Genomic DNA, 16,616 nt, shown 5'->3' on the forward strand with positions numbered 1-16,616 from the left:
CATTAAATTGTCAGGCCATCTTTTCTGCTGGTTAGTCCGTGTGGACTTCTCTTTTCTCACAAAATCCTTTACTCTAATCTTAACACTTGAATATACAAACTTTCAAATGTACTGGTAAGTCTTTTGCAGTTCTTTTATGTTTAAGGTACTTGGTAAACATATGTTCCATTCTGAAAAGTATATTCTTACTATGACTTCAAATTTAGTATTAGCTTCTTCTTTAGAAATGTAATAGACTTTAAATGATGTTTACATATGCACATATTTTTATTGCTGAAAAATATAAAAACTTAAAGTTGAAATGCTGATAGGTCATTAGGAAGTCAGAGAGTTGGCCTCCTTTCCAAATATCCTGAGAGATGTAGTGTATGAGTGTTTCTTATGGTGACCATTTCAGCTTCATGCGAAAACTGATCTCTTTTAAGAAACATAGACTGAAAGCTGTTTTTAATCTTTAAAAAATTGGATTATGCAGAAGGGAGCATAATTATTTTTATAAAGGAGCATTTTATAAATTAAGCAGAGGAGAATGAGTGTATCTTGATAACTATTAAGCTATTTCGGTAATTAAGTGAAATGTTAACCAGTGTGTTATTTATTTTATTCTTCAGATTTCTAAAGTGCAGTTGTGGGCATCCATCCATTTTTCTGGGCATGGAATCCATACATTAAAAATTACAATATAAACAAAAACTGCCCATTAATATATTCACCTAAACCCACTCCATTTTCAATAGCCTTTATCCAGGCCAGTTTTGTTATAGCAATATTGATCATTCCAAGAAAAGGCACACCCTTCAATGTATCTGTGTGCAAAAATTATATTAACTTCTTTTTGTGGGGGGAACAACATCCTGAAAAAGCAAATTTGGGTATGATTCATCTGTAGGAACCAGGGAAAGTTAATATATTTTAAAGAAAGACATCCATGGTGCAAGAGACCTGAGAATTTGTGCAGTATTGTATATTCCTTTTGGAACGACATGTTCTGCATCTGGCTATCATTGTGGGCTACTATATTGGGGCTGAAACTTAAGGCAAAATCATGCTGTTTAGCACTAGTATATTATATGTAACATGGGAATTGATTTAAGTGTATTCATGAAACCCTTTAAAGACCCAGCTATAGAAGTGTTGCAGGAGGTTTTGTTCATAGTAGACAACACATCATTACTAGTGGATCGCTACAGCAGATTTGTGAATTATTTGGATGAAGACATTGCCTTCGTTCCTGAAATAGCATTGCATAAATCATCTAGATAAAACATTTCTCCAAAATTCATCATAAAAAGTTTTGAAACCAGTCACTTTTCTGATTTCAAAGTTTTTGATGCAGACCATTTTGATTTATTGGAGAAGATTGGTTTTCCATATTTTAATCTAGTAATGCATGTAAATAGCTTGCATTAGTAATTTTTCAGAAGTTAGAAGTTCATTCCACAACATCATCTGCTTGGCATACTAGTTTCACTATTTTCTTACCCACACTTCTGTGAAGGAGCAGGCTACCATTTCAATGGTCAGTGAAGTTCCTGAAATTGCATTATGAACAAACTGATGTACTTCTTGTTGATAGATTGTCTCCTTTAATATCACAACTGTATGTGTTAGATTTTGCTTACTTCTCTGGCTGTATCAAGTGCACATTTAGCTGGTTAACAGGGAGATCTTGAGATTGATTTACATTCTTTGTGGAAAATGTTCAGCACACATCAGTGGAAGAAGGTGGTAATATGATTTAGTGGCTGAGGGCTTGTGGTTTACAGCACTTCTTGTAACCAGTGCATCTGTCCAGTTCATTTTAAACTGCATTTGATTATCTTTTCAAAGCATGCCTTAAATTTAAAAGCAATTTTTAACAGCTCTTTGATCTCAATAAGATTTTACACAGTATGTGTACTTTCCTCTGTCCGTGTATGTAATTGGACAATTTTCTGTGCCTCTGTTTTATTCTTATTCTTATACTGGATTTTACATTGTGTCTTTGCATGGTAGATAAGTTTTGGGAAGCTAATTTGTAATCAACAATGCTTACAAGAGAGAAGGTCCATTTTTACCTTCTTGGCCCTGGATTTTACCACAATGTAATAAACAGTGCATGCTGTTTCTTTATTGATCATTTAACTTTGGGAACAGTATCTAGGATGTCAGTGTTTTTAAAATAATGTATGTGATTTATGTGTAAGGTTTCACTTTGCCAACAACTCTGTGTGTATTGTTGAATGAATCTCTGGAGACATAAGGTGCAATTAATTATAAAAGTGTGACATTTTTCTCTTTTAAATGAAGAAAATTGTTCAAGCAAATTCTGACACTGTTAATGTTGGGCATGGATATGGCACTGTAACATCCCATATCAAAGTCTTTCTTTTCTTTAGTATTAATGTATATTTTTCTCATATAGGAGAATATATTAAAAATTGGCGACCAAGATACTTCCTGTTGAAGACAGATGGTTCTTTCATAGGGTATAAGGAGAAGCCCCAAGATGTGGATCTACCGTATCCCCTCAACAACTTTTCTGTGGCAAGTGAGTCTCTCTTCAGCATCTGTTATACCTACAGTATTTAAATCACTATAAATTTGTTTAATTCTTTGCACATAATTATATATATTATATTAAATATATTGACTGTATTAAAATATTTTAGATCCCATGGTAGTGTGTTTATATAAAGAGGGAGGGACATACATTATCACACTTTTTAAAATGTTAACTCTTAGCATATTGATAAATACACCTCTACCCCGATATAACGCTGTCCTCGGGAGCAAAAAAACGGGTTGTAGGTGAAACCGCATTATATCGAACTTGCTTTAATCCGCCTGAGTGTGTAGCCCCGCCCCCACCTCCCCGAGCACTGCTTTACTGCGTTATATCCGAATTCATGTTATATTGGGTCGCATTATATCGGGGTAGAGGTGTACCTACTACATTACACTTTATATGTGTAATTTAGAAATTCACTGTCAAACCTAAAAGTTTGATGCTGTGGGTCAAGGTTGTTCCACTGTGCTTGAAGTTAAACTCTAAACAACAACATTGGAAATACCACTAAAGTTTGATCAAATATTAGGTTGGAGGCTTTTCTAATGAAAGTTTCTTAGTTAAGGTTACAGATAATGAACAACAACAAATTAGACAAGTGACTGTCATAAGACGTACATTTGTGGAAAAACGTTACCTATAGGAAGACACTCCCACTCTTTTCCTTTCCCCAGTAATATCTATAAAATCACTTGAAAACTCAAAGTAATTAGAAAATTATCCAGACTGTCAAATGGCACAAAATCAAGCTAAAGGATTAGTCTCTTGGATAATCAGGTAATCAGCTCTCCACACAGGGTAATCAGTAGTCCCAAGCAATCAAACAGTTTACATGTATTATCAAGGCTGTGAAGTATGCATCCGGTGGGTAAAATGAAGCCATCTTGATTTCCAGTTTTTTATAGAACTTGTTTGAAAGGTAACCTTTTAGATTCAGTTTGTCCCCAGGAGGTGGAGATAGTAGAAAGGTGTTTACAAATGAAGACATATGGCCTATGGTGTTTGCCACAAAAATTAGAGTACTTGAGGGACTAAACTGAATAACGATATTGTGTAGACAAAGGCTGGGATTTTCAAAGGAGCTTAAGGGAGTTAGACACCCAATCCTGTTGTAAGTTAGCTTGAAAAATAATATGATAACTAAGCCTTATAATTTGTAGATTTATAAGAATTAGAGTTTGGACAGAATTTTCAAAGGACCATACAGGAGTTAGGCATCCAAATCTTATTAGGCTTTTTTTGAAAATCTCATTCATATTCTACACTTTTGTGAAGGAGTGTTCTGCCCTTTTAAGAGACCACCAGGAACTCTCAGCCAAAACAGTCTGGGTATATTTAAGGAGGCTGTCTGGTCAGCCCTAAGGCTTGGCCTGTTTGAACAGAAACAGGAAGCTGAACAGGAGAGAAGTGACTAAAAGCCATCCAGGTTGCAAGGCATAATGAACTCTCTCCAGTTCCAGAAGAGTAGCCTGACAAGTTCAAAGGCCTTGTTTTTGGACTTAAGTTTGGGATCTCTGAACCAGGGTACTGAGTTTAGGGCCCTTGAACTATTATTCCAAGTACTCCTTCGATGCTCGTTTATTAAAGGAGACACATTTATTTTGATTTGTTTGTTTTGGCTCCTCATTGCATCAATTTGTGAATGTGAACTTACTGACACCCAGAGGCAAGGCACACCTGTAGTACTGCGCTTGGTCACAACAGGGCATTTTGAGATGGCCCACACTGTTAACACTCGTACAGATTTACAAATTATAAAGTTCAGTTATTATAATATTTGTCAAGCTATACTGTTAGAAAATAAAACTGGTATGGTATGATACAAAAAAGTAAGCCTATTACTTAACTCATACTAATAGGAATTTATATAGATTACAATATATCACATAGCATCTGTAGTTCAGGTAGGGGAGCAGGGAAGAGAGATCCTGTGGCCAAGTTTTAGAAAGAATGGCTATGGGAACAGTTGAAGGGTCAGAGAGTAACATTTCATTGTTACATTAAAGAGAGGGTTAAGAAGTTATATGTTGCAGAAAAAATGTCTCTTGATATTTGATTTGAAAAGTTAGGGAATCAGCTGCGTGCAGGGAGGTTACTTCATGTGGGAGCAATTTGTAAAAGAAACTTCCTACTGCTCTGGAGAGATGAGGATGGTAAATAGAAAGAAGCCTAGTGTCAAAGGAACATGGAAAATACAGTAGAAGTTCTGTTTGGTAATTATAGTTGCAGTAGTTCATTGGAGGACCGTGGAACTAGGGTAAAAGATTTTGTACTGGCTTCTGACATACACAAGTAACCATTCAAGAGCTCTAAGAACATGGGCAAGGAAAATAAGGTGTTACCTTTTGGACACGCTTAGGTTTAGCGTCTTGGATTTCCTTTAACATCTAAAGGGTAGAAATTGCAGTATTGTGCATGAGAAGAAAGAAGACAACGTATTGATATCTTGGAGATGTGACATGATGGTGGACAAGCCATGAAGGAAGCCCTGGTATTGTAAAGCCTGTTTTGTGCCTCTCATCAAATGTCAGGGCAGCAATTTATGCTTCTTCTATAAGGAGGTACTAGGGCTATCAGAATCATTGTATTCGATGCAAAGATCTCCTTGGTCTCCCTTGCCAAAGCTGGAAGAGAGAGAGACAGGAAAAGCCATGCTGGTTCTCTAGTAGAGAAGCTGCCAGCAGCTCTCCATCATATTCACAAAAGGATCTAGCTTTCAGACAAAATAGAAGCCTGAACAAATTTTGACCAACGTGCAAGCAACGACAGACTTCCTTACAGTCCACATAGCATTTCTCCACTTCACCTTAGCTGTGAAGGGAAGGCAGCCAGAATCACCAGAAGACATTATGGACAGTGGTAAGTAGCTTCATGGCCCACTTTCTTTATCATTTACTAATGTACATCTCCTGCACGCCTTCATGCCACACACATTCTCCATGCTCTTCCAAATACGAATTTTCCCTTGCAGCAAACTTTTCAGGGGTTTATTGTGGATTTTTTTGGCCAGAGACTTGTTCCCTTTGGGGTGTGCCTCAATCCTCAGTGGCCGCTGCCTTCTGTCTGCAGCTTCAAAAGTGCTAGAGCTCTGGCACTTCCATTCCTGGGTTACCTTGTGACTGGGCCTTCTAGACACTTACTCTCAAGGGACTCCTCTGGAACATCTAGCAAGAGATGGTTGTTTTGAGCCAAAGGGACTCCCGTCTCTCCCTGGCTGAAGAGACTGAGTATGGCAGAGAGGCTGTTTCTCACTTGCTTCAAAGTGGTGCAGTATAGCTGGCTCCTTGCCCAAAGAAGAAGTTTGGCCTTTACTCTATTATTTTCCTTGTGAAGGAGTGCTTGGGGGAACAGGTCTGGGTTTGATTTAAAATACCTAGATAGACTCTTAAGGAAGTCCAAAATTCATTATGGAGATGCTAAAGTTAACTTTAGCAGCCATCAACAAAGGGGACTTCCTATACTCCATAGACCTGAAGGAAACCTATGTTCATATAAAGTACCTGTTCAGGCTGCTCCCAGGCATGTCTCTCACTTTACATAAAGGCACCAGTATTTTCAGTACTGCTTCTTACCATTTAGTTTGGTAGCTGGACCTAGTGTGTATAGACATACTTGTAGCTGCTCTGAGACAGGAATGTATGCCTGTTTTTAAATGATGTCATCGGAGTCCTGTGCAGGGGAAAGGCAGAAAAGGACATTTGGAGGACAGTACAATTTGTGGATTACTGTGGATTCATCAATTTCAGTTGTTTCCTCTGTGTGCTATTTTGAGTTCCACTAGGAAGAGGAAGTTTTCATTTCATCCAGATATTGGGCGCTTCCTAGGTACAGCACCTTTGATTTCCCCTCCTCCCCCCCCTTGAGTTCACCAGGCATAACTCTGGGATCTGAATATCATCTTATTGGCACTAATCTTGTTCCCATTTGAACATGTCAGAAAAATTTCACTATATTTCTTGTCTGTCAAATTAGTTCTCAGCTAACATATACTCAGAAATGTATTAAATCTCAATTTTTCACCTTCCGCTGTGACAAAATTGTCATCAGGACTAAAACTAGTCTTTGTATCCAAAGTAAATTCAGTATTTCATTTTGCACAGGAAATGATCCATACCCTCCTTTTGCCCCAAGACATCAGATTTGAAAGGGAAACTTTAGTATATTCTCAGTGTGACACAGGCTTTACTGATTTCATATTGATCATTCCAAGCCCTTTAGAAAAAATCAAAGGTTCTTTTTTGTCTTGTGCCATCCAGTATCAAAAGAAAAGACATTTAAGTTCTTCATATTAGGATGGATTCATCTGGTCATATCAGAAGCTTAAAGAGCAAGGTCCTTAGCTCCATCATTTAATCTCAAGGCCCATTCCCTTAGAGCTAGGGTGACTTCGTAGGCCAAGTATTCTTATGCTCGGTAAGAGGAAATGTATGAAATTGCAACATAGCCCTTGTTGCCCATCTTCACCAAACTCTAAAAATTGGACATCCTATCTTCCACAGATGCTGCCTTCAGATGGAGGGTGCTCTAGGCAGTGGTTCCTTGGTGAGGAGAAATTCATAGCTAACAAATAGTTTGATACTGGTTGGTTCTGCTTTCAGATTTCTCAGGTTCAGCCTACTTAATACTTGCATTAAAATCATCTAAACATAGGAATGACCATACTGGATCAGACCAATGGTCCAACTAGCCCAGTATCCTGTCTTCTTACAGTGGCCAATGCCAGATGCTTCAGAGCGAATGAACAGAACAGGGCAATCATTAAGTGATCCATCCCCTGTTCTCCAGTCCCAGCATCTGACAGTCATAGGCCTAGGGACACCGAGACCGTGGGGTTGCATCCCTGACCGTCTTGGCTAATAGCCATTGATGGACCTATTCTCCATGAACTTATCTAATGCTTTTTTGAACCAAGTTATACTTTTGGCCTTCACAGCATCCTCTGGCAACCAGTTCCGCAGGTTGACTGTGAGTTGTGTGAAGAAGTACTTCCTTATGTTTTATTTAAACCTGCTGCCTATTAATTTCATTGGGTGACCCCTAGTTCTTGAGTTATATGAAGGGGTAAATAACACTTACTTTCTACACACCATTCATGATTTTATAGAGCTCTATCATATCGCCCCTTAGTTGTCTTTTCTAAGCTGAAGAGTCCCAGTGTTTTTAATCTCTCCTCATATGGAAGCTATTCCATGCCCGTAATCATTTTTGTTGCCCTTCTCTGTACCTTTTCTTACCTGTGGACCTTGATGTGATGGAGAATAGGAAAATTTGTTTCTGGTTTACCAGAAATTTCCCATTCTTCAAGTAGCATGGTCCACAGATCTAACCCATGTAGGGCCTAAGATCTGTTGACTAATTACATTAGTTTGAAGAACAGGAGTACATGTGGCACCTTAGAGACTAACAAATTTATTAGAGCATAAGCTTTCGTGGACTACAGCCCACTTCTTTGGATGCATATAGAGTGGAATAAATATTGAGGAGATATATATACACACATACAGAGAGCGTAAACAGGTGGGAGTTGTCTTACCAACTCTGAGAGGCCAATTAAGTAAGAGAGAGAAAAAAAACTTTTGAAGTGCTATCTTGATTATCACTTCAAAAGTTTTTTTTTCTCTTTCTTACTTAATTGGCCTCTCAGAGTTGGTAAGACAACTCCCACTTGTTTACGCTCTCTGTATGTGTGTATATATATCTCCTCAATATTTATTCCACTCTATATGCATCCGAAGAAGTGGGCTGTAGTCCACGAAAGCTTATGCTGTAATAAATTTGTTAGTCTCTAAGGTGCTACATGTACTCCTGTTCTTTTTGCGGATACAGACTAACACAGCTGCTACTCTGAAACCTACATTAGTTTGGACTCCTGTATGCGCTGTAGTGGGTTTTTAGATACATATATTATAGCTCCTATAACGTGTAATAATTACTTCTGGTCAGTGGTATTTTTCTGGCTGTGGAAATCATCTCAAACTGGTGGGTTGTTCCGATTGGAGTGGCTTTCCTTTCCTGCCAAGGATGGACAGATATGCCTGTGCCTCCCTTGTGCCATGCAGGCTGAAGACCTGTTATCATGGATCCTGTGGACTGTGATACTTGCAGAGAGGACATTTTTGGTAAACAAGATACATTTTTCTGTTTTGGAGGGGAATCATATGGATAATCTTAACATAAATTATTGTTGATTAAGAGTGTCTGTAAGAATAGAGGAAGATACGTTTTTGCCTAATAAACAATCTGATAATACATTTTAAGAAAAGAATAAATGTAAAATTCAGGGAAATTTTTTAATATCTGAGAAACTTTGCGTCTTCCTAGACATTTCCTGATCTACTTACATATCTGGGGTTTCAAATGAGTAGTTTCTAGGTATGATCTGGTGATTTTTCATACCTGGCTCACAGCTTTCTACAGCATAGCTCCAGCCCTGTCTCTGCTCTGTCCCCTCTCTTTGGAGAACAACAGAATACAAAGGGAAAGTTTTGTCCCAATTTTAAAAAGTTCTAGCCCTCCCGTTGGTTCTTTTGGTCAGGTGCCTACTCCCTTCCTTTTACCTATGCGCTTTTTTAACCCTTTACAGGTAAAGCAAGTAGAGAATAGCAACTAACAGGGATTTTGTAGCTAACTGGCTGGCTGGGTGTCCATAAAAGGGAGCTACCCCCCCTGCATTTATCACAGCATTGCTGCCCTGTCTAGACAAGCCCTTTGTTTCCCAGACCTGTTGGCACTCTTTCTGTGGTTTTATTCCTAATATCTTCCAAAATTATTAAAAACACAGCAGTAAATTATTCTATCCGTAACCCTGCACAGTGAATGCTTTCTATCTACTGTATGGTGACTGAAGGGAAATGTTGAGGGAACAGAACCTGCATTTTTCTGTGCAAGGCCCTCATTTCTGACAAGGCTAGGTATATTTACATTGATAAGACTTTGATTCATCATACCTTTTTTGGGCAGGAGTCTAAATAGTAATGCCCTAAGTTTTGTTCATCATATCTTTTCTGTCACAGGACAAAGTATGTAAGTGGTGTTACTTTTCTCAGGATGATTTAGAGGAAACATGGGGGACTGCTTAAAATGGCTTGAAGTTAGCTTAAACCTCTCCCCTCTGTCCCACAGCTACAGTATTTAGTTTAAAAATGTAAAGACAGTGGAGAAACACATCTAAATCCCTCTATCACAGTGTTCAGGGTGCAATCCAGACCAGTGAGGGGTTATGTCATCTCTTACCCTATAACCCTGAGTGCCCCACAAAGCTTTACTACTGTAACTTCCTGCCTGGAATGTTCAGTATGCAACAATCATGCAGGCCACATATTGAGTGTCCGTATACACTGGCAGTCCTGGTCCAGCAATTCTGATGCCACCAGCCTGTTATCAGCCTTAGTTATTACAACCAGCAAGCCTGAGTTACAACCCCAGCACACTCCCAGTCCTGAATTTTCCCAAAACTATGTTCTCTTTAATGTCTATTCTTCTCCTGAACAGTTAAGAGAAATAATAGGGTTCATTTGTTCCTCCAAAGACACAAAAGCACATTACAGCTTATAACCTTAACTGGGGTACACCCTTCCATTTAAACACAGTACTGAGTTGGTTTATACTAACAGTAAAACAAGTTTATAACAAAAGAAGATAGGCTTTTAAGTGAATTAAAGGATAAGAGAGAAAGTTAGAAAGGGTTATAAGCAAATAAAAGTGAAAACATGCATCTAAAAGTCTAAAACTTGACCAAAGCCTGTACCTTACTAGATTAAGATGGTTTCTCACCAGTCATTCTGTTTCCCACACATGGCTGACTTTCCCTTAGTTAGGACCTTTCATGGAAGTACAAGGTGCTGGCTTTCCTTGTCTTTCTAGGTGAAAGATCTTTGCCTAAGCAGATTTCTCACCTGTATTCGGTTTCCGGTGACTTCCGCCGGCTCTTGGTTAAAGGACCCATCTTTTTCAGCTTCAAAGAGCTCTGGCGTCTTTTGTCTGTCTAATGATGGATGCCAAAGATGTTTTCTGTCTTTTCTTATATCTTCCAAAGTTCAGTTACTTTAGTTCAAGAGACAGGATGACCTCATGCTGTCTTTTCCCTTCCTGTTGGCTTCCCATCCTCCTGTATGTAAATGGGGCTTCCATTGTTTTGATTTCACCATGCTTAATTTACATAAGAGACAGATAAATAGCTGCCTTCTCTCCTGTCTGGGAGGGGAACCTGTTTCTCCTTGTTTGACCACAGACTTTAAAGCCTAATATCATTAAGTATCCATATTTCCTCATATAGTGTTAATACATTTCACCATGATATTAATCACCAGTGTATCATTACCTTTCATAAAAGACCTCTCTCTATATACTTTTATAATATTGTAATATTGTATACAATCAGTTGTTTCAGTTGTTTATCACGTGAGGTTCATAGACCAGTAAACCTTTGCAATGTATTCTTTGAAAAGTAAACCCAGATAAAACTCCTTAAAAATAAACTCCTCTCTCCTGCTGGGTGTAGAGGCCATGCTGTCTCCTCCCCCACTTGTTTGCTTGATAGCTTTGTTTACCTGATATGTAAAATTGGACCTTCCTTGTCTCTGCCTGATGATCAGGCTGGTCAGAGAAGCAAATAATCATTCCTTTATCTAGGGCAGACCTGTTTACCACCTCCTCCTGACATATTTGGATTAAACACACTTTGATGATAATTTCAGCATACATCTATAACTCTTAATACATAACACATTCATACTGCACACAAGAATATTGATAAAAGCAACAGAGGGTCCTGTGGCACCTTTAAGACTAACAGAAGTATTGGGAGCATAAGCTTTCGTGGGTAAGAACCTCACTTCTTCATATGCAAGTAATGGAAATCTCTAGAGGCAGGTATAAATCAGTATGGAGATAACGAGGTTAGTTCAATCAGGGAGGGTGAGGTGCTCTGCTAGCAGTTGAGGTGTGAACACCAAGGGAGGAGAAACTGCTTCTGTAGTTGGATAGCCATTCACAGTCTTTGTTTAATCCTGATCTGATGGTGTCAAAGAATATTGAGGTTAAATGAGTTATTAGTTTTCAAATGATACCTCACAAGTTATATTGTGTACAAAGATTATTAGTACCGTGTGAACGCTGTGAATACAAGGGAGCTTAAGGTCACAGCCTCCTTTTAAGACTTCGGCAAAGGAGCTTTGGAGTTGCAAGAAAAAAGGGGGTGGGGCTGGCTACATGCCCAGAAAAATTGCCCAGTTAGAAAGAAGTCCATATTAAATTTGTCAGATGAATGAAGAGGAATCCAATAAACCTCCTAAATAAATATTGGTGTGTGTGTGTGTGTGGGGGAGGGTAAGGATCCATCTGAATCCTGTATCTGTAAATAAATATTATGAGATCTCATTTCAATAAAGTATAAAGGAGAACTCAACCAAAACCTTGATAACTATAAATAGAGAAAAGAAAGTGTGACAGGGTTGGCTTAGCCTAAGAGATCACATCTGCCACTTAATTTTCCACTTCTTGAATACCTGCTGAATGCATGTACAGATCTGTTCGGTTCAAACAACATCCCTCCACTTGTGATCTAATTTATTACACACACACAATAAGTATAGCAGTAGTGCTTCACTTGTGCAGCAGGGGGTTCACAATAAGCACTCTAGTTGTGATGATTGGATGGATTTGTCTGGGTCAGTGGGGGAAAGAAAGCCATGCTGCTCCTTTAATGATTGCTCCCCCCCCCATGCCCACCATCATGGGACATCAGATTCCTGGTGATCTTGAAGATAGGATAGCTGGGGGAGAAATGTCTTCCCAGCTGATACACTGGACTGAAGGATGCAGTAGAAGCCCATTGGACCCTGTGCACTGAATGAGAAGGCTTATAAGCCCTTTTCTGTGCCCAGGGCACTGTTTTGCACCCAGGAACAACAGCTCCCTCCTTCCACTCCTTAGAATTAGAGCAGGACCAGGATTTTGGACCTTGCTGAAGGCATCATGCTAGCTGACTTTTTGAGGCTTGGAATGAATTTTTCCCTCATTGCCAGATTGGCCTGGACCAGCTGGTTGATGGTTTTGTTTTGTTTTGCTTTCCCCTTAGCTGCCTGAGTAAGGAGGTTAGGTTAGATTATATACACTTTGTTGTAGTGATGCTGTGTGCTGCATTTGGTCTCAGGATCAGGTAAAAAGCTGAAAAGGAGAGAGGATAGGAGGAATAGGAGGGACAGAAAGGAATACAGGAAGGAAGGGAAGACAGAGTAATCAGGCTTGTGTCTTCATTGGTGCAGCGGTGATGGTCTGACATTTCAATATGTTGAACTTCAGGGGTCATGAACAAAGGACAGTTTCTAGAGTGAAGCAGTGCCTGTCTGCCTTTCCCCCAGGAGTCTGTTCCCCATTTATTCCCTCCTGCCAAATATTCCTTTTTAAGGAGCCCAAAAGTGGGAGGTGAATTATTATTCTATTAACTAATTAGGCCTAATTTTTGACACACCAGTTTTGTTTGCTGTGTTGTCGTAGCCGTGTTGGTCCCAGGATATCAGAGAGACTGGGTGAGGTAATATCTTTTATTGGGCCAGCTTCTGTTTGTGGAAGATACAAGCTTTTTGATTCCGTTCTCCTCTTGTTTATCAGGCATGATTTCAACACAGTCATTTGGCTGTATCCGTAGTCCTTGTTTCTGGACTAATTCAGTCTCTGTTTGTCTGTATTTTGTACCCTTTCCTGTCAGCATTTGTTATTTTAGGTGATTGTAACACTTTATAAACTCTTACCTGCTTTTCCACAGTTGAGCTCACAATTGGACCTGCTAGGCCTCAGTTATTACAACAGATCCAGTTTCCTGATTAATTGGAAGTGGAATTATCTGAAGGCATCCCTTCAACAATGTGGGTGATGGGGTTGAGGCTCGTATTATCTGGCATAGAGATGGACCATCTCCTTTTCTCCATACCCTTAATCCTTGTATGAAGGGAAGCCAGTAGCATCACAGCATTGGTGTTGCAACCTGGTTAAAGATTAGGATGGGGTTCAGGCTAAGGGCAGTCTTCTCTTGGTTGATATGGATTATGTAAGGATGACCACATTGCACTGGATGAGTTATTGATGGATAGTTTTTGGAATATGTTAAATTAATAATGTTATGGCCTAGTTAAACCACCTTCCTGGTGCATTATTTTTATTTTTGGTGTCTGGGACAAAAAGCCCATGCCTTATGCTGTTTCATCCTCTTGCAGCAGGGTCTCCCAGCATCTTCTAGGCTCTGTAATCTGTCAGTCCTCTGTTTGGCTCAATACTCTTATCAAGCTTGGCTTGTTTAACCTAACCAAAAGAAAGCTGAGGGAAGATATGATTGCTCTATATAAATACGTCAGAGGGATAAATACCAGAAAGGGAGAGGAGTTATTTAAGTTAAGCCCCATTTGTTCATGTGTCCACATTGGATATAAACTGGCTATCAACATGTTTAGGCTTGAAATTAGACTGACTTTTAGAAATTCTAGAGGAACGGCCTTCCAAGAGGAGCAGTGGGCGCAAAAAAACTAACTGGCTTCACGACTGAGCTTGATAAGTTTATGGAGGGGAAGCACGCTTGTAGTATGTGAGGAGAAAAAGCAGCCACTCGCCCCCGAGCAAGGAACCCAGGTGTTTAGCTGAGCAGTGACTGCTTCTTGCCAGGGAAGGACAGGGTGGCCTGAGCAGAAGGGATCCAGGAACACATGTGCAGTCATGGCAACATAAGGCAATGTTGCTCCCAGAATGGCGAGGAGAGAGGATATTGCTGCCGAGCCCTGCAGTTCATAGTGAGAGAGAAGAAAGGTGAGGAGGATTTGGGTTAGGTGGTAGGGATTCATCAGACCCCATCCACAGCTTTTAGTGGCGGCAGCACAGGGCAAAGTTGGAAAAGCGCTAGCCTTCACCCCATAAAACCCTTTATGGGCAACACTTGCACCAGATGGATCAGTCCCATTTATTGATTAGGACCTCCTTTACTAATGAGGAGGGTGAACACCACCACCACCACTTCTACCCCCACAAAGGCACTCTGGTTGTAAGGGCCAATGTGTCTTAAACCAAACAGGCCTGTGTTTGGTTTAGAGGCCAGTTTAGAAGCCCATGGATTTATAGGACCGTTTCCTTCAGTTAATCCCCAGGCTCTGAGAGAGAGGCCAACACAGAAAGTTATACCAGTTTAACTAAAGGTGTGTTTTTTTTGTTTTTTTTTGTTTTTTTTAAGAACTGATTTAAACTGCTGGAAAACTCTTTGTGGACATACATAATTTTACGTAAGCCTGGTATATGTTGGTTTAGTTTGCATTGGTAAATTTACAGGCGCAAGCTAAACTGTTTTAAAACAGTTGAACTATGTTCATACAGGGTTTTGCATTGATTTAACTAAAATCAGTTTAATAATGATTTTTGTTAAACCAGTGCAACTTCAATGTGTAGGCAAGGTCCTAAATTCTCATTTTATATTGGAGAAGACTCCTGTTTTTAGAAAACTACTGCTTTCCATACAAAACAAGGCACTCTGGTTGTCCTGTATGATGGGGTACACACATCATGATATCAAAAAGTTTTACTTTACCACCATGCTGACAGGAATAAAGAGGAAAGAGAAGTGCCTGGCTAGCAAAGAGAGAATGGGAAGATGCTTTTTTCACAGAATATCAGTGGCTTATCATTATTAACAGATCCAGTGTTTTGTAAACAAAAAAGAAAGCTTATTGTAATGTCACTTTGTGTAAACTACTGCACCCCTTGGCTGCCATAAGTGCTTTGTGCTCTTTCAGGGACCCACTGATAAAAATTACCTTTTGCACATGCAATGAATATGCGAGTAATCACACAGCATGTTCATAACTAGATATCCTTGAAAACTGGCTCTCTGCCTTCATCCTCTGTTTTATCTAAAGAGTAATTGGGGAGAAATGTATCCCTTCACAGGAACCTTTGAGTTTTGGCCAAAAGTGAGAGCAAGTGGAATTTACCTTTGATACCTTGAAAGATTGTGCTTGGTTAAGGTGAAGATACGTTCTAATAATGAGAGTTTCAGATACCTTTTAATGACAGTTTTCCCTCTAAATAATGCAGAAGGATTAGGAATTAATTCTGAAAGTGCTTGCTACCTTCTAAATAGAGAAGTGGTGTTGCTTTTCGTAAATTTTAAACTTAGAGTAGGTCAGAGGGTACTTTTCATCATTGATATGATTTTAAGATATTGAAAAGATGAGAAACTAAAGGTTCCAGCACTGAACTTTTTGTCATCTTTTGAATTCCCAATAAAAGAATGAGGTGAAAAAAATTTTTTTTTTTTTTTTTTTAAGCAACAGGATTAATTTAGATCTAAGGGAACTGATCATTAGACATGCTGTTATATGCTAGCAATTCCATAGGTAAGGTTGCAACAAAGTTTGAAGACCAATTTTAAAATCTCTCTAAAATGCACTTGAATAATTAGATCAGCTGTAAAACTGGCATACTTCTTCAGGGACTGGGATAATGTTTGTGGTACAAATTTGGATTCATTTTGTCAATACATCCCTAAAATACAAGCCCACTCAAAATTACCTTTCTTAACAAAATTTTTGAGGGGAAAAATGATGGGAAAGGGAGACATTAGACTGATATTTTTGGATTATTTCCATTGTGATCTAGTGGCAGCAAGAACAAGTTCTGTAACATAAAACTAAAAAGGTTTTAGTTTGCCTTTGGCTTTGTAAAGTGAGCCACTGTCTAGTTGTGAGTCAGCATAGCTCCTACCTTTAGGAAATACCTGATATGTTGCTTGATCTTTGGTTGTACCTGTGCAGCTGAAACAAGAAGAGAAAGCAAAAATATGTCCAGTATGATCATTGCTTTCCATATTAGTTTTGCTACAAAGGCCACATTCAGGATCCCATTGATGCATATGAATAGGAGTCCTAAACTGGACTGGTGATAGGGAACGGGAACATCACAGCACCTCTCTGTTGTCTACTCTCAAAGGAACATTTAAGGTCTGTAGGTATCTTGTATGGGAAATGCTGTCTTTACTGTGCAGTTTTTGGTTTTCAGAAGTTTGTCATTTGTTGTTTCTTGTAAAAACATT

At 39.1% G+C, this 16,616-nt stretch overlaps 1 protein-coding gene across 6 annotated transcripts in view; it reads left to right on the top strand.

Annotated features, from left to right (window-relative positions):
- The window catches only part of AKT3 (AKT serine/threonine kinase 3), a 266,912-nt gene that overhangs the window by 123,255 nt on the left and 127,041 nt on the right, over positions 1-16,616 (top strand). For all 6 annotated transcript variants that reach the window (XM_054023412.1, XM_054023411.1, XM_054023414.1 and 3 more), the window contains one exon: positions 2,405-2,530. Coding sequence is in view for 1 of the 6 variants with exons in the window: in XM_054023411.1 (XP_053879386.1) it covers positions 2,405-2,530 (126 nt within the window). In the remaining 5 variants the exon portion in view is untranslated. The remainder of the gene's footprint in view (positions 1-2,404; positions 2,531-16,616) is intronic.

The sequence above is a fragment of the Malaclemys terrapin genome, chromosome 3, assembly GCF_027887155.1.
Source record: "Malaclemys terrapin pileata isolate rMalTer1 chromosome 3, rMalTer1.hap1, whole genome shotgun sequence".
In the NCBI taxonomy this organism is placed as follows: Eukaryota; Metazoa; Chordata; order Testudines; family Emydidae; genus Malaclemys; species Malaclemys terrapin.